The sequence below is a fragment of the Lucilia cuprina genome, chromosome 2 (assembly GCF_022045245.1).
Source record: "Lucilia cuprina isolate Lc7/37 chromosome 2, ASM2204524v1, whole genome shotgun sequence".
Classification (NCBI taxonomy): domain Eukaryota; kingdom Metazoa; phylum Arthropoda; class Insecta; order Diptera; family Calliphoridae; genus Lucilia; species Lucilia cuprina.
In genome coordinates this window covers 12,911,178-12,937,864 of record NC_060950.1, presented here as the reverse complement: position 1 = coordinate 12,937,864, position 26,687 = coordinate 12,911,178, and the positions used below count along the sequence as shown (strand labels likewise).

Here is a 26,687-nt window from a genome sequence, read left to right as displayed (position 1 = left end):
ATAGACTAGACTATAGACTAGACTATACACTAGATTATAGACTAGACTATAGACTAGACTATAGACTAGACTAGACTAGACTAGACTATAGACTATAGACTAGACTAGACTAGACTATAGACTATAGACTAGACTAGACTATAGACTAGACTATAGACTAGACTATAGACTAGACTATAGACTAGACTATAGACTAGACTATAGACTAGACTATAGACTAGACTATAGACTAGACCATAGACTAGACCATAGACTAGACTATAGACTAGACTATAGACTAGACTATAGACTAGACTATAGACTAGACTATAGGCTAGACTATAGGCTAGACTATAGACTGGAATAGGGACTAGACTATAGAATCTTAAATAAAAACTATAATCTGTACATAATTTTGAAAAAAATATAAATTGTATACGATATTTATTTTTGTTGATGCCTGTTTGTTTTGTAATTTTTAACGGTTTATTGAACTGTTTTCTCTTTACATCTTCCATTTTCCTGTACATTTACTGAAAAGGTTTTTAGATTTGCTACAGTAATTCTCTTAGTGGTCGTTGTTTGTACTAAACCGCCTTAAACAAAAACAAACTCACCACATCTAGCTATTAAAATTATGTATTAAAATGAACTTTAAAATGGTATAGCATAGTTTTAGGGATAGTACTTTCTATGTAACCCTGAAATAATGTGTTGTTGAATTTTTTTTCACCATTTACAATACTTCCTACCAACTCACCACAAACATGTGTGTTTTATCACCTCAGTCATAAGTGTTTGGGTGATTGTGGTATTTTATTGCTGTTTATTTCTATTTCTAGCGATCTGGCTACTTTAATATTCGCAATTCGTTGTTGAAGTTGGCAACTCCTGCAGCACAGCTGTTTTTAGAAGGAACAATTCTTGAAAAAAAATAATTTATTTTCATATAAATTGCAAAAAAGTGCTAAAAATAGTAAAAAAAATCGAAAATTTTAACGAAATTTCTATCCAATATTTATATATAGTATAAAAAATTATAAACAAGTAAAAGTAAGTGCTGTAAAGAAAGGAAAAATCTACTCCAAACTGTTTATTCCTACGTACCATTATCGATTGTTTTTATATTTTTTCAATTTCGCAGTAACTTGTGATTTGCAGACAAAGACACACACGCACATTGCGTTGTTTTGACCAACGAAAAAAATGTCTATTTTGAGACAATGTGGTGCTTTAGTGGCACGACAATTAATCGCGCCAAGGTCCAGTATATTAAACAATAATGTAGGAGTATTGCCGCTGATGCCCCAACGTATCAATCTCAATGTTCAAGAGGATGCACCATTTGGTAGTAGAGGCTTTAAGAAATTTGGCCATCAAAAGGAAAAAACACCAAATTTTACTAAAATCTATCATTTGATTATTGGTTCATTGTTTGTTATCTGTATAATGGATTGGAAGAAGTGGGTTGTTTATTGAAATATTATGACAAGAGAAAAATAATGATTTATTTTTCTTTTTCAGAGTAAAAAACTTTCTTACACCTAAGGTAGATGCAGATGCTGGTGTCGAAACTGTTGAGATGGAGAAAAAAGGCAAAAAGAAATTATCCAAAGAGGAAAGAAAAGCTAGAGATGCAAAGCATGATTCGAATCGAGATATCGACAGTGATAGTGAGACAGAAAGTGAAAGCGAAGATGAAAATGCTGTCAATGAACAGACGGTGACTACCAGCCGTGCTGAAAAGGAAAAAGTTGGCTTTCGTGAGAGAAAGGTAAGTAATTCATGAAAAACTAGGAGTTTTTTCGTTTTTATATTTTAGTTTAGTTTTTATTTAAAATTTTTTGTTTAATTTTTTTTTGTTTTTTTTTAAGATTATTGAATACGAAAATCGTATTCGCCAATTTTCCACACCTGACAAAATTTTTCGTTATTTTGCCACTGTCCGTTTGACGACACCTCAGGGCACCACTGTGTGCATGACACCAGATGATTTTTTACGTTCTATTTATCCAGGCATTAAACAACCAGATGGTATATTTATTTTCATTTAGTTTTTAATTATTTTAAGTTTAATGAAAAACAAATTTTAAAAATCTTCAACAATTTCGGACGATTTTCAACATTTTTAAAAGTTTTCCAAATTTTAAGCAAAAATTTTTTAGTTTTCTTTCCAATATACTTTTTTGTATATAACTCGTACTTGTATTAAGTTTACAATTATTTTTTCAAAAAAAAAAAAAAACATTTATTTCAAAAAGTTTGTTTTTTCTTTTGTATAAAAACCTAGCACAGTTTTTTGTTTTTATTTTAAAAATAATGTAATATCAAAAAATATCTAACTAAACCTTAAATTAACTTTCAATTAACATCTAGATTATTGAATACGAAAATCGTATACGTCAATTTTCAACACCCGATAAGGTGTTTCGTTATTTCGCTACAATACAAGTACCAACATCAGATGATCGTCATGAGATTTTTATGACACCATCTGATTTTCTAACAAGTATGACACCTGGTATGAAACAACCAGAGGGTACGTGTGTTACAAACTAACAAAAGCTTTAAGCAATATTTCCATAACATTGATTTAAATATTAATTTATTTTAACTAATTTACAGGTTTGGGTCTAGATCAATATAGACGTTATGATCCTAAGGTAAGTTAAGTTGTTAGTTTTTAAAAAAATATAACTATTGCTTTAACTAACATTATAATTATATCTCGTCTTTATTTTTAACAAAATTGCTCAAAAATCTTAAAGCAAGTTTCTGGAAAGGTATTTTATATTTCTAAGTCTTAACTGTTTTATCCTTTTATCTTATGTAGATTTTAATGTTATCTTTTTATTTATGTTTTTTTTTCAAATAGTCTGTTGGGGAATGTCTAAATTTACATTTGGAGAAAAATAGTATTTTCTATAAACTGGGTTCCTATGGCTTAATCACATTCTCCGACTATATATTTTTGCTCACAGTTTTGTCAAGTAAGTGGAATTATTTTAATAATATTTATTACAGTTCTAGTTTATTTCTTGTTCAGTTCTGATTTAGTTCTAGTTCAGATCTACTTCAGTTTTAGTTTAGATCTAGTTCCGTTCTACTTCTAGTTTAGATCTAGTTCTGCCTTAGTTCTAGTTCAGTTCTAGTTCAGTTCTAGTTCAGTTCTAGTTCAGTTCTAGTTCATTTCTAGTTCTAGTTCAATACTAATTCAGTTCTAGTTCAATACTAGTTCAGTTCTAGTCCAGTTCTAGTTCAGTTCTAGTTCAGTTCTAGTTCAGTTCTAGCTCAATTCTAGTTCAGTTCTAGTTCAGTTCTAGTTCAGTTCTAGTTCAGTTCTAGTTCAGTTCTAGTTCAGTTTTAGTTCAGTTCTAGTTCAGTTCTAGTTCAGTTCTAGTTCAGTTCTAGTCCAGTTCTAGTTAAGTTCTAGTTCAGTTCTAGTTCAGTTCTAGTTCAGTTCTAGTTCAGTTCTAGTTCAGTTCTAGTTCAGTTCTAGTTCAGTTCTAGTTCAGTTCTAGTTCAGTTCTAGTTCAGTTCTAGTTCAGTTCTAGTTCAGTTCTAGTTCAGTTCTAGTTCAGTTTTAGTTCAGTTCAGTTCTAGTTCAGTTCTAGTACAGTTCTAGTTCTAGTTCATTTTTAGTTCAGTTCTAGTTCAGTTCTAGTTCAGTTCTAGTTCAGTACTAATTCAGTTCTAGTTAAATTCCTGTTTTTGTTCTAGTTCAGTTCTAGTTCAGTTCTAGTCCAGTTCTACTTTAGTTCTACTTCAGTTCTTGTTCAGTTCTAGTTCATTTCTAGTTCAGTTGTAGTTAATTTCTAGTTCAGTTCTAGTTTAGATCTAGTTCAGTTCTAGTTTGGTTCTAGTTTAGTTCTAGATCAGTTCTAGTTCAGTTCTAGTTTAGTTCTAGTTCAGTTCTAGTTCAGTTCTAGTTCAGTTTTAGTTCAGTTCTAGTTCAGTTTTAGTTTCTAGCTCAGATCAGTTCTAGTTCAGTTCTAGTTCAGTTCTAGGTCAGTTCTAGTTCAGTTCTAGTTCAGTTCTAGTTCAGTTCTAGTTCAGTTCTAGTTCAGTTCTAGTTCAGTTCTAGTTCAGTTCTAGTTCAGTTCTAGTTCAGTTCTTGTTCAGTTCTAGTTCAGTTCTAGTTCAGTTCTAGTTCAGTTCTAGTTCAGTTTTAGTTCAGTTCTAGTTCAGTTCTAGTTCAGTTCTTGTTCTAGTTCAGTTCTAGTTCAATTCTACTTCAATTCTATTTTAGTTCTAGTTTATTTCTAGTTCAGTTCGAGTTCAGTTTTACTTTAGTTCTACATCAATTTTGCAACTAAGTATTTTCCCATTGAATCTTAATTATGGATTTCTTTTTGGTTATGCAAATGAAAAGAATTCAATTAAGTTTTTATTATATTTATATTTTATTAAATATCATAAAGTTACAGTAAATTCATCGAAATAGATGGAATAAATTTAATATTTTTTTCACTTTTTACATTAAATTTTAGAACATTGGTTTTTGGTTTCATTTTTGTTAAATAACATCACATTAATTGTACCGAGTATATTTTTATATAAATAATTAATAAACAAAAAATAATTATTTTATTTACTTAGAAACTAAAATATAATATATTTTATTAATACTTAGTTAAAGGGAAAATAATGTATATAAAAAAGTATATTTCAAAATAATATATTTTCTGTGTAAATAAATAGTTTTCGGGAATTAAAACTTATTATATTTAAATAAAAAAGAAAATTTTATTTATTAGAATTATTTTATAAAACTAAGATTAGTCTTTGGCCATTTTTTTTGTTTGTTTTTGGATTTGTTTTTGTTTGTTTAACTTGTGGAAAACTTTTTGAATTTGGCTTTTTTTTTTTGTTTTTGTTTTTTCGATTTACAAAAGATTTTTATATTTCGATTGCTCTTTGGTTCGTAGACTTTGTAATTTTGTTTTTAATATTTATAAATACTTTTTTTTTTCTGAAGAGAGGTACTTGGGTGGGCGTAGTTTGGTTGTAAAAAAGAATTTATGAAAATATTTTTGGTTTTTAATACTTTTTGGTTGTTGTTGTTGTTGGTGTTAAATTCAATAACTTTTGCTTAAGTTTCAGATTTTGTAGAACTTTCTTGGGTTTTTAAAGTGGTCGGATATAAAGTATCGGAATCCATGTTTACATAATTATAATATTTTGTATAATCATAATCGAATAATTCAAAATCTAATTTGTAAATTTTTAATAATTGGTCTAGAGTTGAGCGATTGATTTCGGCAAAATATCTAAAATGGAAATATATGTTTAAATTAGAAAAACAAATGTAATTAAAATTCATCAACGATTTTTACTTACTTTTCCAAAGATATATTGGTTCTTGCTCCCTTAGATAAATTACCAATTTTGCGGCTTAACGTTTTGGGCAATGTTCCCAATAATAGTGATTCTAAACCTGCCTGTCTGATAATAAATTCCGAATCTCTATTAAAGGTTTCTACTTTTCCTATGATTGTAAAGTTAATACTGCAGGGTGTACAAAAGCTATAGATTGGTGACCAGTGCTCATCAAATTGTTTGCCTTGTTCATGCTGATCGATTAGATATTGTACGAATTCATTAAATGTTGGTCCTGACCTGCTTCTTCCTCCTCCGGCTATAGGATGTTTACGAAATTTTGATATAATACGTCTAGCCAATGTTTTATAGTAGGTGTTTTTGCCACCCTCTAGTTTATTGCGATAGCCCGAGAGTATACGTTCGAAGGGATCACGCACGAAGAGAAATGATAAAGACGATGATAAAGCATCTGCCAAATCTTGCATATAAGGTCGGGGAAAACGTTTTCTTGCCAATTCTAAAGGTTGAAATTCGGTGCGTTGCAAATACTTGATATCGTAGCCACCTGCAAAGAGTAAACAACAAATTTAATAATCTCAATTCCTTGAAATAACTTCCACCTTACCCAATATATTAAAATAATACATCCATGTACTGCTGGCCGCTTTAAAAACATTACACCATACCAAATTGTGGCCGGGTGATATGAAAAACTCTCTGGGATTCGGTGGGTAAAGGGTTTGTAAATTATATTTCTTACAAACTTGTTGAGCGTGTTTACGACGTTTTCTCAAATCCTTTTCGGTGGCACTATGAATTTCTTCGGAATACTCATAAACTGGATTTAAAGTACTGGTGACAACCGGTGGTAGGGTAGTTTTAACATTACTATAATCATCTGATTTGCTAAATAAATCCTTTTGATAGTGTTTGATACTGCTAAAAGTTAGTTTGGTCTAGAAATAAGAAAATACTATTAGCATGTGGAGTAAATGTTGTTATATTTTAAATAAAACCTCTGCTTTATTGGTTTGTATTAAACCTATAGCTGCCGCTGCTGCTTCAGCTTTATCTTTGTTCTGTTCGAAAGCATTTAACGATTCTCGAAAGAGGAATCCAAAATAAAATACTGCAATTAATATGCAGGCTATAAGTTTTAAAGAAGCTTGTACCCGTCTGCCATAGCACAGGCGTATTATCATTGTCACTTATATCACTGCTGGGTGGAGGTTTTTCAGAATGTTATTGCGACTTTTTTCTAATCTGAAATTAAACGCGGAAAATAAAATAATAAAAAATAATTTTATTAATTAAATTTTTTATATAATTTCAGTTCTAGATCAGTTCCAGTTTAATTCTAGTTCATTTCTTCTTCAGTTATAGTTCAATCAGTTGTAATTCAGTTCTAGTTCAGTTCTAGTTGAGTTCTAGTTCAGTTCTAGTTCAGTTCTAGTTCAGTTCTAGTTCTAGTTCAGTTCTAGTTCAGTTCTAGTTCAGTTCTAGTTCAGTTCTAGTTCAGTTCTAGTTCAGTTCTAGTTCCGTTATAGTTCAGTTCTAGTTCAGTTCTAATTCAATTCTAGTTCAGTTCTAGTTCAGTTCTAGTTCAGTTCTAGTTCAGTTCTAGTTCAGTTCTAGTTCAGTTCTAGTTCAGTTCTAGTTCAGTTCTAGTTCAGTTCTAGTTCAGTTCTAGTTCAGTTCTAGTTCAGTTCTAGTTCAGTTCTAGTTCAGTTCTAGTTCAGTTCTAGTTCAGTTCTAGTTCAGTTCTAGTTCAGTTCTAGTTCAGTTCTAGTTCAGTTCTAGTTCAGTTCTAGTTCAGTTCTAGTTCAGTTCTAGTTCAGTTCTAGTTCAGTTCTAGTTCAGTTCTAGTTCAGTTCTAGTTCAGTTCTAGTTCAGTTCTAGTTCAGTTCTAGTTCAGTTCTAGTTCAGTTCTAGTTCAGTTCTAGTTCAGTTCCAGTTCAGTTCTAGTTCAGTTCTAGTTCAGTTCTAGTTCAGTTCTAGTTCAGTTCTAGTTCAGTTCTAGTTCAGTTCTAGTTCAGTTCTAGTTCAGTTCTAGTTCAGTTCTAGTTCAGTTCTAGTTCAGTTCTAGTTCAGTTCTAGTTCAGTTCTAGTTCAGTTCTAGTTCAGTTCTAGTTCAGTTCTAGTTCATTTCTAGTTCAGTTCTAGTTCAGTTCTAGTTCAGTTCTAGTTCAGTTCTAGTTCAGTTCTAGTTCAATTCTAGTTCAATTCTAGTTCAATTCTAGATCAATTCTAGTTCAGTTCTAGTACAGTTCTAGTTCAGTTCTAATTTAGTTCTAGTTCAGTTGTAGTTCAGTTCTAGTTCAATTCTAGTTCAGGTCTAGTTCTGTTCTAGTCTAGTTCTAATCCGGTTCTAGTTCTAATTCAGTTTTAGTACAGTTTTGACTAGTTTAGCGCTTTTGCAAATTTTATTAACATGTTTACTCAATTAAATACGACTAGTGAAAAGGATTTTTTAAGAAAACACTTCTACAAAGTAGCTTTTAGTTTAAACATAATGTTAGAAAGTAATTGTTGTCATTTATAGCCTTTATAAAGAACCACACAAAAGTGCTACGGTTCCTGATTACCACTTGTAGCTAGCCGCTTAAAATCCCCCCATTACTGTACTTAATGTAAAATTACATACTATAACAAACTAGTACAAACATTTACACGCGAAAATGCATAAAAAGCAACATAAATATAAAAATTCTATAAGTTTCCACTAGTTATTCCATCAAAAGAGCACCAAGAGTTCATCCTAGAAAATTGAGGAAAAAAGTGAAACTATTGCTAATGCCGCTGTCTAGTTCAGTTCTAGTTCAGTTCTAGTTCATTTCTAGTTCAGTTCTAGTTCAGTTCTAGTTCAGTTCTAGTTCAGTTCTAGTTCAGTTCTAGTTCAATTCTAGTTCAATTCTAGTTCAATTCTAGATCAATTCTAGTTCAGTTCTAGTACAGTTCTAGTTCAGTTCTAATTTAGTTCTAGTTCAGTTGTAGTTCAGTTCTAGTTCAATTCTAGTTCAGGTCTAGTTCTGTTCTAGTCTAGTTCTAATCCGGTTCTAGTTCTAATTCAGTTTTAGTACAGTTTTGACTAGTTTAGCGCTTTTGCAAATTTTATTAACATGTTTACTCAATTAAATACGACTAGTGAAAAGGATTTTTTAAGAAAACACTTCTACAAAGTAGCTTTTAGTTTAAACATAATGTTAGAAAGTAATTGTTGTCATTTATAGCCTTTATAAAGAACCACACAAAAGTGCTACGGTTCCTGATTACCACTTGTAGCTAGCCGCTTAAAATCCCCCCATTACTGTACTTAATGTAAAATTACATACTATAACAAACTAGTACAAACATTTACACGCGAAAATGCATAAAAAGCAACATAAATATAAAAATTCTATAAGTTTCCACTAGTTATTCCATCAAAAGAGCACCAAGAGTTCATCCTAGAAAATTGAGGAAAAAAGTGAAACTATTGCTAATGCCGCTGCTGCTGATGTTTGTTATTAAGTATAATAGCACTTCACTTGGCAACACATGCCTGCCTGCCTGCTTGACTGCCTGTGATGACGCAAAAACGAGAAGAACAAGGAAAAAGTAAAATAAACTAGGGCGTCATGTTGTAAAAAAAAAATAAACACCTTGTTGAATGTCCATCGAAAAAAGTATATACATATTCACTCGTACCCGCAAAATAGAGTTTGCTTTTAGTTTATAAATTATTTTAATTAAACATACATTTTGATAATAAGTATTATTTTAAACAAGTTTCTTAAGGAAACTCATCATATTTAAGAAGTCCATAGAATTAACTCACTTTTTTAATTCTTTTTAATAATTTGCAAATTAAATTGCTTTTCACTAATTAAATAGTTTGTTAATTAAGTTTTGTGACTAAATTTCATTTAAATAATTAAGTGTGATTTTGCAAATTTTCTATATTTATTTAATTTATTTTTTTAATTAATAGATTTCATCTTTAGTTTTTTGTGTCTGTATTCTATAAATTTATTTGTCTTCTCCCCTGTTTCCTTCCTGCCACTCACTCACATTCACTTGTTCTTTTTTCTGTTCTTTTTATAATGTATCTTTTTGTTGAAGCTTTCGTAAGATTTCCCAACTTGTCCGTTGTTGAATTCCTTACTCGTTAAATGTTAAATGTTTACTGTTAACTGCTTTGTTAGTTTCTGAATTTTTGTTGATAAGGTCCTGGCGCGTTTTTTCCTCTTGCCTCTTAATAATAATAATAATAATTTTGTTTTTGGGAGAGTTAATAGGATAATAATACGCAGGCGTTAAATTCAAATATATATTTCTTCCAGAGTATTGTTATCATCGGGGTTAATTTTAACGGTTTGTTTTTATTTCTATATTGTTTTGATTATTGAAATTTATCTGTCTTTATTTGTTTTTTCCTTTTTTTGCGGGATATTTGTGTACTTGCTTTTCACTTACTTTGTTCTTTTTTTGCTTTTGTTTTTTAAGTTTTTTTGAAATCTGTTAAAAACAGTTATTTTAAATCTTGAAATCGTGACATTCATATATTTTCAATGTTAAGAATATGAGTCATTTACCATAACCAGATTTGAATTTTTTACATCTTACTTAATGTAAAATAGGAATTCTTTTTGTATGACAAATCAGAAAAATTGTTTCCCTTCTTATTAAAGAGACCTTAGGGAAAGAAGTAAAACATAAATACTTTATATTTGGCAATAACACTTTTTTTTTCTCAACACCACTTTAGTGCGAGGGTATATAGGGTTTGTACTTAAATTATACCGATCATTTCTTGAATCGATTTAGCTATAATCGTCAGTCTGTCCGCATGTAAACCTTGTAATTAAACTACAGTTCATTTCAAGTACAATTCTAATTCAGTTCTAGTTCAGCTCTAGTTCAGTTTAGATCAGTTCCAGTTCAGTTCTAGTTCTAGTTCAGTTCTAGTTCTGTACTAGTTCAGTTCTAGTTACGTTCTAGTCAAGTTCTAGTTCAGTTCTAGTTCAGTTCTAGTTCAGTTCTAGTTCAGTCTAGTTCAGTTCTAGTTCAGTTCTAGTTCAGGTCTAGTTCAGTTCTAGTTCAGTTCTAGTTCAGTTCTAGTTCAGTTCTAGTTCAGTTCTAGTTCAGTTCTAGTTCAGTTCTAGTTCAGTTCTAGTTCAGTTCTAGTTCAGTTCTAGTTCAGTTCTAGTTCAGTTCTAGTTCAGTTCTAGTTCAGTTCTAGTTCAGTTCTAGTTCAGTTCTAGTTCAGTTCTAGTTCTGATCTAGTTCTGATCTAGTTCAGTTCTAGTTCAGTTCTATTTCAGTTCTAGTTCAGTTCCAGTTCAGTTCTAGTTCAATTCTAGTTCAGTTCTTGTTCAGTTCTATTTCACTTCTAGTTCAGTTCTAGTTCCATATATTATAGTTCAGTTAACTTTTACGTGAAAAAGATGCATGCTTACACACTTATTTACGATTTGATTTTCTTTTTAGCCTCACGCCGTCATTTTGAAATCGCCTTTCAAATGTTTGATCTAAACGGTGATGGTGATGTAGATTGTGAAGAATTCGAAATGGTAGCAACACTAGTAAGACAACAGACTAGTATTGGCAGCCGTCATCGGGATCATGCTAACACTGGCAATACTTTCAAGGTAAGTTTTATTTCCCGTTTTAAATTTTCCCTATAATATGAATACTTATATCCTAAACAAACAAAAATCTTGTTTTAACAAACAAACTTTTAACTAAGAAAGAAAAACAAACAAAATTGTCTATACCTTTTTTAACCAACTACTTACTACTTTCTAATTTTTCTAATTCTAATTATAATCCTAATCTTTTGTAATATAATTGCTAAAAGTCTAAGGTACTTGTTAGTTTTGTTTTAAAGGACTTTAGTTTAACATTTTTGTTTTTAATTTAAAACTACTTAACAAACGCATTAAACATATTTTGCACGCCCACATATTAACATTTTCTTTAAACTGATCTTCTTGGTCTTGGTCACTTCAAATGCCATCATCATTTTGTTTTCACACAAAAATAAAACTTTTTGCACGGTGTACGATTTTTATGTTTTAAGTTCGTTTATTATTTTGTTTTATGTTCAAAGTGTTGAGTTAATTATGAAAATAAAAGTAAACATTTTTAATAAAAAAAAATATTTTGCCAAAAAAAAAAAAAAATACAGGGCGTGAACTCTGCTTTGACTACATATTTCTTTGGTCCCAATTTGGATAAGAAATTGACGATACAGAAATTCTTGGATTTTCAACAACAATTACAAAGGGAAATTTTATCTTTGGAATTTGAGCGTAAACATCCCAACGAAGAGGGCATGATTACCGAGGCCGATTTTGCTGAACTATTACTAGCTTACGCTGGCTATCCCTTAAAGAAAAAGCAACGTAAATTGAAAAGAGTAAAGAGACGTTTCCGTGACCATTCAACTGGCATATCGAAAAAGGACTATTTGGATTTTTTCCATTTTCTCAATAATGTCAATGATGTTGATACTGCCTTGACTTTTTATCATATTGCTGGTGCTTCCATAGATCAGGCAACGCTAAAACATGTGGCCAAAACTGTTGCCATGGTCGAACTATCGGATCATGTGATTGATGTAGTTTTCACCATATTCGATGATAACAGTAAGTTATAAATATAGTGCATAAGTGCTGATTGATGCAATAAGAGAGAGATAGAGAGCTTCTTTAAACTCAACGTGATTATTATTAACTTTCTATTTTTCTAGATGACAACCAATTGAGTAATCGCGAATTTATTGCGGTTATGAAAAATCGCGTTCAACGCGGTTTAGAAAAACCCAAAGATACGGGCTTTATAAAACTGATGCGCTCAATGTTGAAATGCGCCCGTGAAACGAAACCAGTTTTATTGGATCTTTAAATACAAACGTTGACATCATCTTATTCTTTTTGTCTTTCTATTAAAGTCTCTCCAATTTTAACTAATACTTTATCAGGATTATACACATTTTTTTTGAAATTATCTTAATACTTTTATTACAATTGCTGCTGCTGCTGCTACGATGATTTTTCTTTAAATGTAAATATATAAAAAAAATAATTTTTAGTTTAATCTTATATACTAATAATAAATGTTACTACTTAATATGTTTTAGTTTTCTTTTTATTATTCTTTCTTCTTTAAGAATTTTTTTGTCTAACAAATACTTTTTTTTAAATTTGTTAAAAACATTCATAAATAAATTAATAAATATTTAATTCATATGTTAAATTTTTTTTTGTGTTTTAATATTACACACAGTTCTTATTATGATCCTTCTTGGGATTTAAAGTTTTGCCAATTTGTTTAGATTTAACAATAATTTTCCTAAGATCCTTAATTTCCCAAAATTTAACTAAAATTATTGTTTCTGTTTGTAATTCATATGCACACTGCTGTTCTAGCAATTAAAGTTGAAAACATTTAGTTTAGAAGGATTATCCTTCTTCCACTTGGTTTCTATTTTGGATTTCCTAAGCCTCATTAGCGAAGTATATTGTCGTAGCTTATCTCACTTGACAACTTCCACTTATAAGTCGGCTTGTACCTAACCTTCAAGCTCAACAATTCAGGCATGGAGATGAGAAACGTCTCAAACCCTTAACATCTTCATCCCTAACTGTAGCGTGCGTATTGTCTTTACCTACCACCCCATCCGTCGTGTCCCTTCTATCTATCCCACATTCAGACGGACAATCCAAGCAGTGAAGTCATACTTGCATATTGAATTAGCTCATAGTCAGACGGCATAGATAATTTCCTCAACTACCACCATAGAAATAACTTTACACATCCAGAAAGACTTTCACATTTAAGTCGAGTAGTAGCTGACCTTTATGCTGAAAAATTCAGGCATAAATGTCAGAATCGTCTTAACTTTCCAAGATCCTCAGACATGAAAGTCAGAAATTTCATAACTCCCCAAGATCCTCAGACATGACCGTGACGTCTGGCATGATAGTCACAAATGTCTTAACTCCCCAACATTCTCAGAGATGACCGTGACGTCCATATTGTCTTTAGCTATCACCCCCTTCATCGTGTCTCTACTATCAAACATAGTTCTAATATAGGAATATATTTTTCGTCCCACATACAGACAGGCGATCAGCGCAACTGCTGTGTGCCACTGGTTTCAACGTAGAAGTCACTTGCCACCTCTAAAAAACCTTTCACGTTTAAGTCGATAACTCCCCAACATCCTCAGTCTATCCATGACCGTGACGTCCGGATTGCCTTCAACTATCACCCCGTTTGTTTTCTTGTAAACTCAAACGTCAGACGGCATGAAGGTTAAAAACGTCTCTACTCCCCTACACATTTATCCCTGACTGACACAGTCCGGATTGTCTTCACCTTCCAACCTGTCTGACGTGTCCCTTTACCTATACTTAGTTTTCTTAATGCTGCAATCTATTTTGGATCCCACATACAGGCGGACGATCCACATAAGTAGTGAAAGCATACCTGTCTTATCGTCAAGCATGACCTCATGCCTAAATTCAATTGAAAGGTCAGAAACGCTTTAACTTTCCAACATCCTCATCCCTGACTGTTGCTTCCGGATTTTATCATATTTTTGGATCATATCACTCAAGGGAACTCTAGGACGTTCTCTTTCCAGAATGCAAAATCCTTCAAGACAACGAGGAGTTAATTAGTAAGATGGGCGATTTCCTTAAGGAGAGCGTTACGAGAGGCCTCTTTAGGATCAATAAGTCTGATGTTAGTATAATAGTACGTATTTTGAGGAAACTCCCGGAATAATGGCCACAACTATACAAAATTGAACAAACGGACTTAGCACACAGAGAGATTTGTAAAACTCTGAAACAGTTTCTTTATTACTATCAGATTTTTGTTCGGAGTTTCCTGGACGCAGTTCATGAACAGTTAATGTACATCGGACAATAATATATTCTTAAAGAAATATACACGTTTGTATCAACTAAGTATACAATAGACCGGTAAAGCTGTAGTTGCCAACTAATTAAAACTTTGCGATTCAAAATCGCCCTAAATGAAAATCAAATAATTAGTACGATCGCTGAAGAGCTCGATAGGCTTACCTCTATATTCCTCTGAAGTTATTCCGAACTTGAAGAAGCCCATTTGATTTATGTACATTCAACTATTTAAAGATGGAAATCAACCTAAATTTGATCTACACTTTTAATATTTAGTGTACAACTCATTTTGTGCGATTGCAGCGGAAATCATTCATTTTGCAATATCAACCGATTCTCCTAAACTATTCGCAAACTTCAACAAGCCCCCATTTTAATTTAGATCAGTCAACAACTATTTAAGTGCGATCGCTCAGAATCATATGATTCCTCATTCAGGCCTGATTCCTTTAATGTTTTTCTAACTTAAACATTATGTGGTTAAGCTATGACTGAGCTATTCTACATAAAGTGGTGCGATTGCTAAGAAACTCCGGAGACGCAAATCAACCTGAATTTGATCTACATTCTGAAAACTTAATTCAGTCTACAACTCATTTTGTGCGATCGCTGTGGAAAACATACAGGCATCAAATTACTATATGTATATCCCTTAGCTCAGTCTTTAATACATATAAAGAAGTACGATTGCCGAGAAGAGACCACAATCTTAATCTTTCCAAGATCATTTGGTTCCTATGAAGATTTTAACAAACTTCCATTAGAATTGGTATTGCTCAAAAGTTCCAGAGGCGAAAATCTTATACTTACCACCTTTGAAGGTGCAGTAAATTGATCAACATTCTGAATCTTTAGCTTCAGAATTCTAAAGATCGAGAATGTAGATCAGAGACGAGAATCTTATACTTTTCAATATCAACTGGTTCTCTTGTAGTTATTGCTAACTTCAACATTCTTTTAGCTCAGTCTTCTACATATACATATATAAAAGTACGATCGCTGAGAAGCTTCAGAGAGGAAAATCTTATACTCCCCAATATCAAGTGCTAAGAAGTTCCACTCACCAATATCAAATAATTCCTTTGAACTTCAGCGTTCCTAAATTATCTTGCGTCAATATTGATCAACATTCTGTATCTTTAGCTTCAGAATTCTAAAGATCGAGAATGTAGATCAGAGATGGAAATCTTACGCTTCCCAATATTTTTTTCGTAACATCAACTCAAGCTCAGTCTTCTATATATAGAAGTGTGATCGCTAAGGAGCTCCAGAGACGGAAATCTTACGGTTCCCAAGATAATTTGGTTCCTTTGAAGTTTTTTACTAATTCAGCTTCAGAACTCTAAAGATCGAGAATGTAGATCCGAAATGGAAATCTTACACTTAATTCCTTTGTAGTTTTTACTATCTTATATAGAAGTGCGATCGCTGAGAGACGTTCCAGAGACAAACTTCAACATTCCAAAATGATCATGACATGTCAATTTTGATTTACATTCTGAATCTTTAGCTTAGTGTATTACTAACTTCAACATTCCAAAATTATCATGCGTCAACTATGATCAACATTTAGAATCATAAGCTTTAGAACTCTAAAGATCGAGATGTAGATCCGAAACGGAAATCTTACACTTGATTCCTTTGTAGATTTTACGATCTTCACACATATCTTTAGTTTAACCTTGTACATGTAGATATAGAAGTGCGATCGCTGAGAGACGTTCCAGAGACGGGAATGCTTGTTGCAAACTTCAACATTCCAAAATGATCATGTCATGTCAATTTCGATCTACATTATAAATCTTCAATATTTCAAAATTATCATGCATCAACTATGATTAACATTTAGAATCATAAGCTTTAGAACTCTAAAGATCGAGAATGTAGATCAGACACGGAAATTTTACACTTGATTGCTTTGTATTTTCTACATATAGATATAGAAGTGCGATCGCTGAGAGATGTTCCAGAGACGGGAATGCTTATTGCAAACTTCAACATTCCAAAATGATCATGACGTGACAATTTTGTTCTACATTCTGAATTTGATTGATCTTTTCTTTTTAATTAACCCCAAAAATAACCCCCTTCGTTTAACCTTAAAAATAAAAAAAATAAATTTTATAAGTTTTTTTTTTATAATTTTTTTAATGAAAACTTTTCTTTTGATTATATAAATTATTAACATTTAAAACATCATCTTAGACGGTCCATCAATTACAACTTTTACAAACAAAAAAAAACGTAAAAATATTTTGTTTTTTTAAGAAACATTTAAAATACATTTAAAGAAATTTACGTTATTGTTGTTTTTGCTGTAAAATTGATTTTGTGTAATATTTATTTAAAAAATATATATTTATATATAGAAAAAAATTAAAATTAAATATTACATTTTAACAACACTTTAGTCATATATTTATTATTTTGTTTATGTTTTTTTTTTAAACTTTTGATAAAATAATAATGTTACAAAAAAACTAAAACTAATGAAGTAATACAAATATTTGTTTTGTATAAATTGTAAAGTTATATAAATATATTTATATTTTAGGGTTTTTTTTATAAAAGTATAATTTGTTTTTGTTTTTAGTTATAAATATTAAAATTTATGTAGTTTTTTTAACTTTAGCTTAGTTCTGGGGGGTAAATAATATAAACATTTTTTTTGTAATTTATATTTACAGTTTTTTTAATGATTTTTTTGTTTTTTTAAATAATTTGTTTTAATAAGGAAACTTTTTTTGTAATTTATTTGTTGTAACGTCATAATTAAGTTACGTTGTTTTTTTCTTTTCTTTAAAGAAATATTTATCATAAAGATAAATATAAATATAATATTATATATTAAAATATAATTTAACTGAAGTTCTTTTCTTTTACTCTTGGTAATTCCACTGAAAAAAAAAAAAACAAGAAACCACATAAATGTGGTACTTGAGTAGAACTTTAATAGCAATAATAAAATATTAACAATATTTAAAAGTTATTACAACATTTATTTATGTAACATTATTTTTCTTTTATGCTTTTTTTAAAAACTAACTCATTGCTGCTTTTTTTAAATATATAGAAATATATGTACATTTAGGTTTTTGTATAAAATATAATAATTATAATAATAATAATAAGTAATAGTATAAATAATAATTTTTAGGGAATGTACCATTTTCTTTTTAATGGAATTCCCAGTGTTTTGTTTTTTTTTTTAAATTAATTAATGTTTCAACAACTATTAAATATTAAAGGTTGTTTTTTTTTTTTTTCTTATAATACAAATGATATCAAAGTTCTTTTTTTTCTAGTAAAAACATTGAGATCTGGGTTCTCTATTCAAAACTCCATATAATTATGAAACAGTTATGCCAAACTTTAAAAAAATTGTGTAAAAAAACACTCAAGAAAATACATTTAAAAGAAAATGTATTTTACAAATAAAAGTTTTTTTTTTATTTTAAAGAAATGTTTTTTTCTTTTTCTATTTTCTCTTTTTCTCTAACGCATAACATGTTTAGATTATTGTCTATCCTCTCTCTCCTTGAAAAAGAAAAAAAATCCCAAAAAAAAAAAATATTTAGTTAAGGAAAATTCAAGAGGTTTAGTTGCAATGTAAAACTTTAAACTCAAACTTGAACGGTAAACAGTAAAACGCGTTCTCTCTCTCTAAACTCAAAATTAATATAAAGTTTTGCAAGGTCTCTCTTTCTCCGTTTGATTAACAATTTCAGCTTGATGCAAGCTGTTCATATAAGCCATAGTTTAAAGAAGAATAATTCATCTTCTTTAATTTGCAACAATTTAAATCAGAGTTAGGCAAAAGGCTCTCTCAATAACTGTAATCAAAAAACTTTCTCATTTGTATATAAAAAACGAGATTAAAGACAAAATAATAAAAATATAAAAATTTCAAAAGTCTCAATAGTTTAAAACCGAGATAGGCAAAGAGCTCTCTTTTAAAGAACAAACACAACTTTTCCTACTTTTCACTCTCTCCGCCGTTAACTAGTTTAAAGCTTTTCAAAATAATACAAAGTCTGAAAGGTTTAAAACTGATGATAGGCAAAGAGCTTTCTTGCTTTTAAAGAACAAACAAAACTTTTCTCCTTTTCTCTAGGCAAAGAGCTTTTTATACTCTCTTGCTTTTAAAGAACAAACAAAACTAGGTTGGTTCTCTCTCTCTCTGTCTTTAACTAGTTTAAAGCCTTCTCAAAATAATTCGAAAGCTTTTTTTACTTTTTGAAATAATAAATAGATTGATTAGTTTAAACTAGAGATAGATAAACAGCTCTTAGACTCTCTTGAATTAGACAAAAAGCTCTCTCACAACAAAATAATACAAATTCATAAGTTTTAAAAGTCCAAATTGTTTAAAACCAAAGTAGGCAAAGAGATTTTTAAACTCTCTTGCTTTAAAAGAACAAATAAAACTAGGTTGTTTCTCTCTCTCTCTCTCTGACGCTAACTAGTTAAAAAATTCTCAAAATAATTTGATAGCAAAAATCTTAAATATTCCAATTGTTTTAAACTTGAGATAGACAAAGAGCTATTTTACTCTCTTGATTTCAGAAAACAAAACAGATAGATCACTTGTTTCTCAGACTCTGACAATAATTAGTTTAAAACTTGTCTCTCATTAAACAAAAAACTTCTCAAAATGTAAGCTCTTCTTAAACTTATAGAGTGTAATAGTAAGTCATTCTCTCTTTACATTGCATCCCTTCTCCCTCTCTTTTCCATTATCTTTTCCTTTTTTCTCTCTATTTATATTTTAAGATCTTGTTGTATTAAATTTTGATCTGATGAATAAATCATCATATTCTTAATAGTAGCAACTTCTGATTCTAATCTAGCCAATTGTGATTTTAAAATATGATCTCTCTCCGACGGTGTTACTGTTACCACAGCTGAAGCTGTACAGCTATCTTTGCCCGCCACTAATACCTTACGTTGATACTGTGCTGTCCACTCGGGACTGGGTATAGAAATACCCGAATCTCTTTCATCACTACTATTATCACCGGAATTATCAGCCCAACCAGGTGGTGAGGCTCTACTGCTAATCGGTTCCTGTTTAATGTGCTGAAGGGCAAGTAAAGCATTGGCGGCTGCATCCTTATCGCCCAAATGGGATTTGTGTCTTAGTTTAAGCGGCAAGCAATTGTTGGAGTCTGTGCTGAGGGGACTGGTAGTAGTACTGGCGAGATTATGTTCATTTGATTCTTCTGGCATTTCATTGTCGGCTTCGTGATCGTCATCACCGGAAACGGCACCCGACGAGGAGGCCGACGACATGGAGGAAAGTCTTGAGGAGGAGGTAGTTGAGGACAGCATGTTTTCATAGGCCGTGGGAGTGCTGGCACGCCTTGAAAGATTCAAAACACTGGCATTAGCACGAGCCGATGATGAGGTCACCGAATCACCCACATTACTGCTAACCGGTGAAGTTTCATTAGTTGACATATAACCATGATCCTCTTTAGTGAACTGGGAATACAGATTTATGTGTTGAGCAGCTCCGGCATAAAGAGCAGCAGATTGAGCATTTGTATATAGGCCACTAACCGACGTTTGTAAATCACCATTTGTATTGATGGCATCTACTACAGCGACAACTTTGCGCAAATTATCCAAGTCACAGCGACGATTGAGGGCTTGTAAAACATGTAGATTTTGTAAATTAGTGGGCGGTTGGGTATTCACCGTGGTAGAGGCGGCGGCTGTTACCACATGATGTTGGGCATGTTGTGTTGCAGGTGTAAGATTTTCACTTAAATTTGCAGAATTATAATGAACGCCGCCTGTGCTCGAGGCTGCATATAGGGACTGAGGTGATTGGACGGTATTAGGACCCTGTGTTGCAGCCAAATGTAAAGATACATTTGTAGCCGACGACGTAGAGGAGGGAGTGGTGGGTGATGTGGCTACTGCTGCAGGCAAACCATTAGGCTTAATAACTGTTTGTGAAGGTAACTTGTCGTTAGTTGAACTCAACACCTCGTTAGCGGACTTCTGTTGCAGAAGTGCTGTGCCGGGTGTTTGGGAGGAACTATAGAGTAAACCATTGTTAGTGTTAGCAGAATTACTATTGAAATTATTTTGTGTATTTGCCGTGGAGGGATTAGCCATTTTGGCTCTCTTAGTTATGCTCAAAACCTGCTCACTGGTGGGTAGCGAAGCTAAGATTTGCTCTACACTCACTAAATTCTCACCGGATATATTGAATTTATCTTTAATGGCATCCAATTGAGCCTTTAGAACATGATTCTCTTTTGTTAATTCCACTACACGTTGCTCCAAAACCATATCATTGTAACGTCTCTTTTCACGACTCCTCTTGGCGGCTTCATTATTGCGTCGACGACGATCCCAATAACTATCGTCTTTCTTGCAATCCGGTGTAAATTCACGTTGTTTACGCTGTGAGAATAATTCCTTGGCGGCATTTGCCTGTTGTTTCGTCATGTGTTCACCATTAAAGGTAACATATTTGCCATCCCGTGATATATGCATATCCGACATGCTATGACCTGAATCACTAGATTGTGGACTGACCGGACCATTATACATAGAAAGACTATGCACTGAAAATAAGAGAGAAAGTGACAGAGAGAGAGTAAATATCAATGATCTTTTATAAGAACTGTCAAACAAGGTAAACTTACTATTGGTGGCCTCATTTGAACTGCCATTCATTGACAGTGTAGGCGATATAGTGGACATGCGTACTGTATTCATGGCCATGGCGGCGGCCGCTGCTGCTGCTGTTACTGGAGTTAGTGCTTGATGCTGTTGTTGCTGCTGTTGGTGGTGTTGATGATATTTTGCTGTATTCAGACTATTAACTGCTGCTGCATGTAAAACTTCTGGCATATTTGTGTTGGCAGCCGTTATTAATCTGTGCTGTTGTTGCTGCTGTTGCTGTTGGTGATGTTGGATTTGTTGCTGATGCTGCTGTAGTTGTTGTTGTTGCTGTTGATGCAGTTCTATTAGATCACTGTTGGTGTTAATAGTTAGGGGAGTTCCCAGATTAGTGTTACGTCTTACAAACTCTGTAACTGATATACGCGATTTAAAATCTGTTACTTTTGTATGTTGTGTTGCTGACTGAGCGTTTAAAGCTAAAATGAGAAAAATATGAGGGAAATTTTTTATGAAAAATTGTTCAATATTTAAGGTTTTAACAAAGCGGATACGTAATTTTTTTTTACAGAAATTTTATATTAATTATACGTTAATTTCAAGTTTTAAGAAATTTCAGGAATTAAGTTAGTTTCTCATTTCTTTCTGTTAACTTGTAAAATTGTATTCAAATGATTCATTAGAATAATGTTTATAAGATTGTCTTTGTAATTAAATAATTCAATTAGAATATCTAATGCATTTCTAAGATCTGCTTCAACTTTTTGTGATATCATTTCCTATTATTTGAACTTTAAAATTTATTTAATAATAAATTAAAATTATCTATTATTTATTATAACATTTAAGTATTAAGTAATCATTTTAAAAATGATTGTCTTTGTATTGTGTAAAAAAAACTGTAGAAACAGTTGATTATCTTTGTTTAATTTTGTAAAATTTGTTACTATGTCATGTAATAATTCGTATTTGCTTTTTTTTTTTTTTTTGATTTACTTCTAGACTAATTGTTATCAGTATAAATTAAAAATAGTTTTTTTCACATTTCACGTCCTAACTCAACAACTAATTTCAATTCTCCTACCGTTATATTATGGGTAATTTATAACGGTTGTAATGTTGGTCAATGATAAGATGTTAGTAATAGGAAACTGTTATAAAATCAGTTGATAGTTGAGTTGTTGATCTTCTAAATTACTATATTGACGCTTAGTAATCTAAAGAGTAGCCAGTGAAACTTTATTATGTCTTTGTAGTTTATTAAACATTTGTAAAGTTGTAAACTATAGTAGTTTTATATAATTAAATAAAATGGAATGTTTCCAGTCCAAAACGATTTACATTTTTCGAATTTAAGTAGAATATTGTCACAATTCAAGTTTTAACGAATGTTTGATTAACAGATCATGTAGAATATTGGCTCAAATAAATGTTAACCGAATGTTTGATCAACAGATCATGTTAGTAAGTTTGAAAGGAGGATGTATATACATCAAATCCAAAGAAATACACCTATGATATTATAGGGCCTGTTGTACACTCCTTAACTAATGCCTCAGTTGGAAATCGAACCCATCATCTTCGGTTTACTAGACTAAATCCCTAACAACTAAACTACCGAAGGTCAAAAAAAAAAAAACAGATCATAGTTTTATTACTTTAATGACCCTCCAGATTAGAGTAAATTTAAAATATTTTTAGAATATTATTTGGAAGACCATATTTGGGTCAATGGAGACTAAATTGACTCTTTGTAATCATTACTATTATTTCCTGAATTAGCCGCTAATTGGTGGGTTCTCCTGCTAATGGATACTTGTCTACTGTTTAGTAGGCAAACAATACATTGGCGGCTTCATCCTAAACAGCCGAAAGGAATTTCTTTTGACTGTGGCCGATATTTCTTTCCTGGGAAAAAACGTTCGGTTTATACAGCTGCCACTGATCTGACAATCTTTGGCCGAGTATGACTCGCTTCGTTCCGGAGCAAAGATCCAATTGTCGTGGGAACGAATCGGGTGGTAAAGCTCTACTGCTAATGGGTTCTTGTCTACTTGCATTGGAAAACCAATGCATCCTTATTTTTATGATTCGGATCGTTCCGGATCGAAGATCAAATTGTCGTAGGAACGTATTAGGTGTTAAAGCCCTACTGCTAATTGGTTCTTGTCTACTTGCTACAGTAGACAAGCAATGCAGGATGTGGTTGCCATTTCATCCTTACCTTAACATAAACTTCTTTTGTCACTTTCTTAACTCTGGGTAATCTAAAGAGTAGAGGGATAATCTAAAAAGTAGAAGTTTTGAAATTTTTACTTTCCTTGGTCATTTGTTAATACGGATCAAGTTTAAGATATCTTTTTTATATATATCATTAAAGAGAAAATGAAGAGCTTTTTGATAAATTTGAAACAAGATTTTTCTAAGAGACCAATAAACGATTTTCATTTTTTGAACCAATTTTAACCAAAACTTTAATATAAAAGTTTAATTATTTGATTTTAAATTAAACTTTTTTGTTCTAAATCAGGAAATCCAAAAATTTTGTTCCTTCTTCCTCATAAGAGAAAATCAACTGATTCAACGAAAGCTTAACTCTGACTCTATCGCTATATGAGAATCTAAACAGTTCAGAATGTAACTTATGAAGTTTTTAAACTTTTAAAATTATGGATCTTAGAAGTCAGCAAATTTAGAAGTTCTTTAACTTTGGTCATTAAACTTGTTCAAGAATTATATCAAAATCTAAGCAGATTAGAGCAGAAACTAAGAATTTGAACTTTTTTTCTTTTACACTTGGACTTTTGGTATTAAAACTAGACTTTTCAGCTGATTTTAAAATGAAAGCTAAACTCTCAAACTAACATTATAACAAAAACCTTAACAGATCGGATGGGGACCTTAAAAGTTTTATAAATCTAAAGATTTTCCTATTTTAAATATTTTGGGTCTAAGTGAACTTTGACTAGCAATAGAATTTGTTGTATTGAAACTAGACTTTTCAGTTAACTTTATAATGAAAGCTTAACTCTTAAACCATCAATATACCAAAATCCTTACAAATCGGATCAGCATTTCCAAAGTTCTATAACTCCTATAACTTACACTTTGATTTGTTGTATTGAAACTAGACTTTTCAGTAAACTTTAAAATGAAAGCTTAAGCTCTTATACTAATATTATAACAATAACCTAAATGGATCGGTTGGGGACCTTAAAAGTTCTTTAAATGTAAAAAATTTCATATTTCAAATAATTTGATCCTAAGCCAACTTTGACTACCAATAGGTTCTGTTGTATTGAACCTAGACTTTTTAGCTAACATTATAATGAAAGCTTAACTCTTAAACTAACAATATATCAAAATCTTTACAAAACTGTTAAGCACTTTTAAAGTTCTATAACTTACACTTAGATTTGTTGTATTGAAACTAGACTTTTCAGCAAACTTTATAATGAAAGCATAACTCATTAACTAACAATATGCCAACATCTTTATAAAAACGGATCAGCACTTTCAAAGTTCTATAACTTATACTTACATTTGTTGAATTGAAACTAGACTTTTCAGTAAACTTTTAAATGAAAGCTTAACACTCAAACTAATCTTAACAGTTCGAATGTGAACCTTAAAAGTTTTATAAATCTAAAAATTTCCATATTTAAAAATGTTAATCCTAAGCCAACTTTGACTAGCTATAGAATTTGTTGTATTTTCAGCTAATTTTATAATGAAAGCTTAACTCTTTAACTAACAATATACCAAAATTCTTACAAATTGGATCAACATTTACAAAGTTCTATAACTTTTAAAGTTAGTCCTTAAAGCATTTCTTATTAAGTTGACAATCAATTTATTGCAACAATTAAAACAAAATATTGATAATAATTTTCTATTTAAATATATATAATTATTGTTATACATTTACTATTTTTACGTACATTTTTCTTTGATAGAATTATTTGTGATGGAATTTTGTAACGTTGCAGTTGTTGTATCCGTTAATAATTTATTGTTAACAGCTGAAGTTTTATTGTTATTAATTATATTAATATGGTTGCTGTTGTTGCTGTTATTGTTATTGCAATTAATATTGCTGCTGTTGTTGTTGTTGCTGTTGCTATTTACAATGTTGTTTTTTAGAACAAGTAAATTTTTTGTAGCCACAGGACCTTTAAATAAATTCACTTTGGGTTCTAAAGTACAAACAATCGACATTTTAAATTCAATTGTTTGTTTAACGTTTTTTTTTTAGATTTTTTTTCTATTTTATTTAATCTTTTACACAATAATTGTTTTATTTGGATTTTAATAACTGTTGCGCATATTGTTGTTGTTTCTTTGTTTTGTCACAAAAAAATAAAATTGTTAAATATTTATTATTGTTATTATTCAATAAAATTTGCTTGCACTTTTTTTATATATATATTATTAACAAAAAATTAACAAAATGGCAAATTACACATTAATCACCAAAAATAAAATAAAACACAGTCACATTTTCTAAAGTTCTTTGCTCTTTTGTTTTTATTATTATTTTTTTTTTAGAAAAAAATATTTAATAATTTGTTTTGTTTAATATAATTTTTATTGCAAATATATGATTCACAGGAATTCTCAGCAAAAATTGCAACACATTTATTTTCACTAGAAATTTGTAAATTATGCAAATTATTATTTGCGTTTTAGAATTTTTTATTTATTTATTATTTCTTTCCGTTTTTTGTAGTATAAGTCCATTTACGGTTTAACATTTAGATAACACTTTATTGTTTATAATGAAATTTTTTATTTCTCTCAAAAAAAAAAAAAAATATGTTAATTTACTTTTCTTTTGTATTTAATTAACTTTTTAGCGTTCTTTATTCTTAAGCTTTTTTTTTCAAACTTAACATCAAAATAAAAAAAATCTTTTTAATATAATAAAATAATCCGAAAGAATAAAACGTCTATTAAAATTTTTCTTTATTTATCCGCTTTTAGCTGTTAAGCACAACCGTTAGCTATGACTGCCAAAACGCAATTGAATAGAAAAGCTTTCTCAATACAACCTCTTTCACTTTGGCCAATATATTTGTGGTTCTTAGAGTTACTTGTGGTCACGTTGCAGAAACACGAAGTGTTGTATGCAATGACGTTAGCACCGCGTGAAAGTTTGAAACGTTTGAACACAACATGTTCGTTCGTTTCAAAAAATACTTCTACATTTAAAACACCTTTCTTTGTATCTCCTCCTTCTCTATCTCACACTCTCTTTGTACACATATACAGATGTTGTTTTTTTGTTCTCTTCTAGGTCATTGCAAAAGAGAGGGCGGTAAATAATATTTACATCGGGAATGGAAAATTTTATATAATTTCAATTTGTTTTTCTTTTACTAATTTATAGTTTGTTTTAAAGAAAATTGTACGTATAACACTTTACTTTTAGAAAATCCTGTGTATAACAGTTTTTTTCTATTTTCATTTTAACTTAGCAGCTATCTTTTTACAAGTTGTTTATAACAGTTTTTTCTATATCAAAATGTTTTGTATAAGAGTTTTTTCCTAAAATTTCTCAGTATAAAAGTTTTGCTAAATTTTTATTTTCAAATATTGTGTGTATAACAGATTTTTCGATTGAAAAATAAAGCTATAAATTCAGTATAACAGTTTTTTGTGTGAGACTATAGACTAGACTATAGACTAGATTGTAGACTATAGACTAGACTGTAGAATAGACTGTAGACTAGACTATAGACTAGACTATAGACTAGACTATAGACTAGACTATAGACTAGACTATAGACTAGACCATAGACTAGACTATAGACTAGACTACAGACTAGACTA

The 26,687-nt window shown here is 30.7% G+C and overlaps 3 protein-coding genes across 9 annotated transcripts in view; 1 reads left to right on the top strand and 2 right to left on the bottom strand.

Annotated features, from left to right (window-relative positions):
• The first annotated feature begins 865 nt into the window (after window positions 1–865).
• LOC111685779 (calcium uptake protein 1 homolog, mitochondrial) lies at window positions 866–12,540 on the top strand. 4 transcript variants are annotated; one of them, XM_046956585.1, is made up of 10 exons: window positions 866–1,032; window positions 1,124–1,442; window positions 1,504–1,753; window positions 2,356–2,518; window positions 2,605–2,642; window positions 2,748–2,762; window positions 2,855–2,969; window positions 10,771–10,931; window positions 11,471–11,930; window positions 12,035–12,540. In XM_046956585.1, the coding sequence occupies exons 2-10, from the start codon at window positions 1,186–1,188 to the stop codon at window positions 12,187–12,189; spliced, it is 1,614 nt and encodes a 537-aa protein (XP_046812541.1). In that variant the 5' UTR covers window positions 866–1,032; window positions 1,124–1,185; the 3' UTR covers window positions 12,190–12,540. The 4 variants fall into 4 exon arrangements, with proteins under 4 accessions (XP_046812541.1, XP_023303824.2, XP_046812542.1 ...); XM_046956586.1 differs by lacking the exon at window positions 2,356–2,518 and adding an exon at window positions 1,854–2,013 and having other exon boundaries at window positions 874–1,032; XM_023448056.2 differs by lacking the exon at window positions 2,748–2,762 and having other exon boundaries at window positions 867–1,032.
• The window catches only part of LOC111685780 (carbohydrate sulfotransferase 11), a 53,189-nt gene continuing 31,268 nt past the window's right edge, over window positions 4,767–26,687 (bottom strand). The window contains exons 1-5 of one of the 4 annotated variants that reach the window (XM_046956588.1): window positions 9,352–9,697; window positions 6,318–6,564; window positions 5,927–6,257; window positions 5,320–5,866; window positions 4,767–5,249 (exon numbers count right to left, since the gene is read on the bottom strand). In XM_046956588.1, the coding sequence (XP_046812544.1) occupies window positions 5,072–5,249; window positions 5,320–5,866; window positions 5,927–6,257; window positions 6,318–6,503 (1,242 nt within the window). In that variant the 5' untranslated portion in view covers window positions 6,504–6,564; window positions 9,352–9,697 and the 3' untranslated portion in view covers window positions 4,767–5,071. Of the gene's footprint in view, window positions 5,250–5,319; window positions 5,867–5,926; window positions 6,258–6,317; window positions 6,565–7,965; window positions 8,076–9,118; window positions 9,178–9,351; window positions 9,698–26,687 lie in introns of those variants that run through there. The other 3 variants (XM_046956589.1, XM_046956591.1, XM_046956590.1) reach the window with 3 other exon arrangements.
• Window positions 18,662–25,893, bottom strand: LOC111685790 (probable serine/threonine-protein kinase nek3). Its single transcript, XM_023448071.2, has 3 exons — window positions 24,797–25,893; window positions 20,879–21,334; window positions 18,662–20,797 (listed from the first exon to the last, which is right to left on the bottom strand). The coding sequence occupies exons 1-3, from the start codon at window positions 25,071–25,073 to the stop codon at window positions 18,978–18,980; spliced, it is 2,553 nt and encodes an 850-aa protein (XP_023303839.2). The 5' UTR covers window positions 25,074–25,893; the 3' UTR covers window positions 18,662–18,977.

Excerpts from the sequence above, each read along its gene's own strand:
- LOC111685779 (XM_046956585.1), top strand. The coding sequence starts at position 1,186 with ATGTCTATTTTGAGACAATGTGGTGCTTTAGTGGCACGACAATTAATC. Across the intron at positions 2,970-10,770 it reads TTTGCTCACAGTTTTGTCAA|CCTCACGCCGTCATTTTGAA; the intron begins GTAAGTGGAATT and ends TTTTCTTTTTAG. Across the intron at positions 11,931-12,034 it reads CACCATATTCGATGATAACA|ATGACAACCAATTGAGTAAT; the intron begins GTAAGTTATAAA and ends CTATTTTTCTAG.
- LOC111685790 (XM_023448071.2), bottom strand. The coding sequence starts at position 25,073 with ATGTCGATTGTTTGTACTTTAGAACCCAAAGTGAATTTATTTAAAGGT. Across the intron at positions 21,335-24,796 it reads TAATTCTATCAAAGAAAAAT|CTTTAAACGCTCAGTCAGCA; the intron begins GTACGTAAAAAT and ends TTCTCATTTTAG. Across the intron at positions 20,798-20,878 it reads TTCAAATGAGGCCACCAATA|TGCATAGTCTTTCTATGTAT; the intron begins GTAAGTTTACCT and ends TCTTATTTTCAG.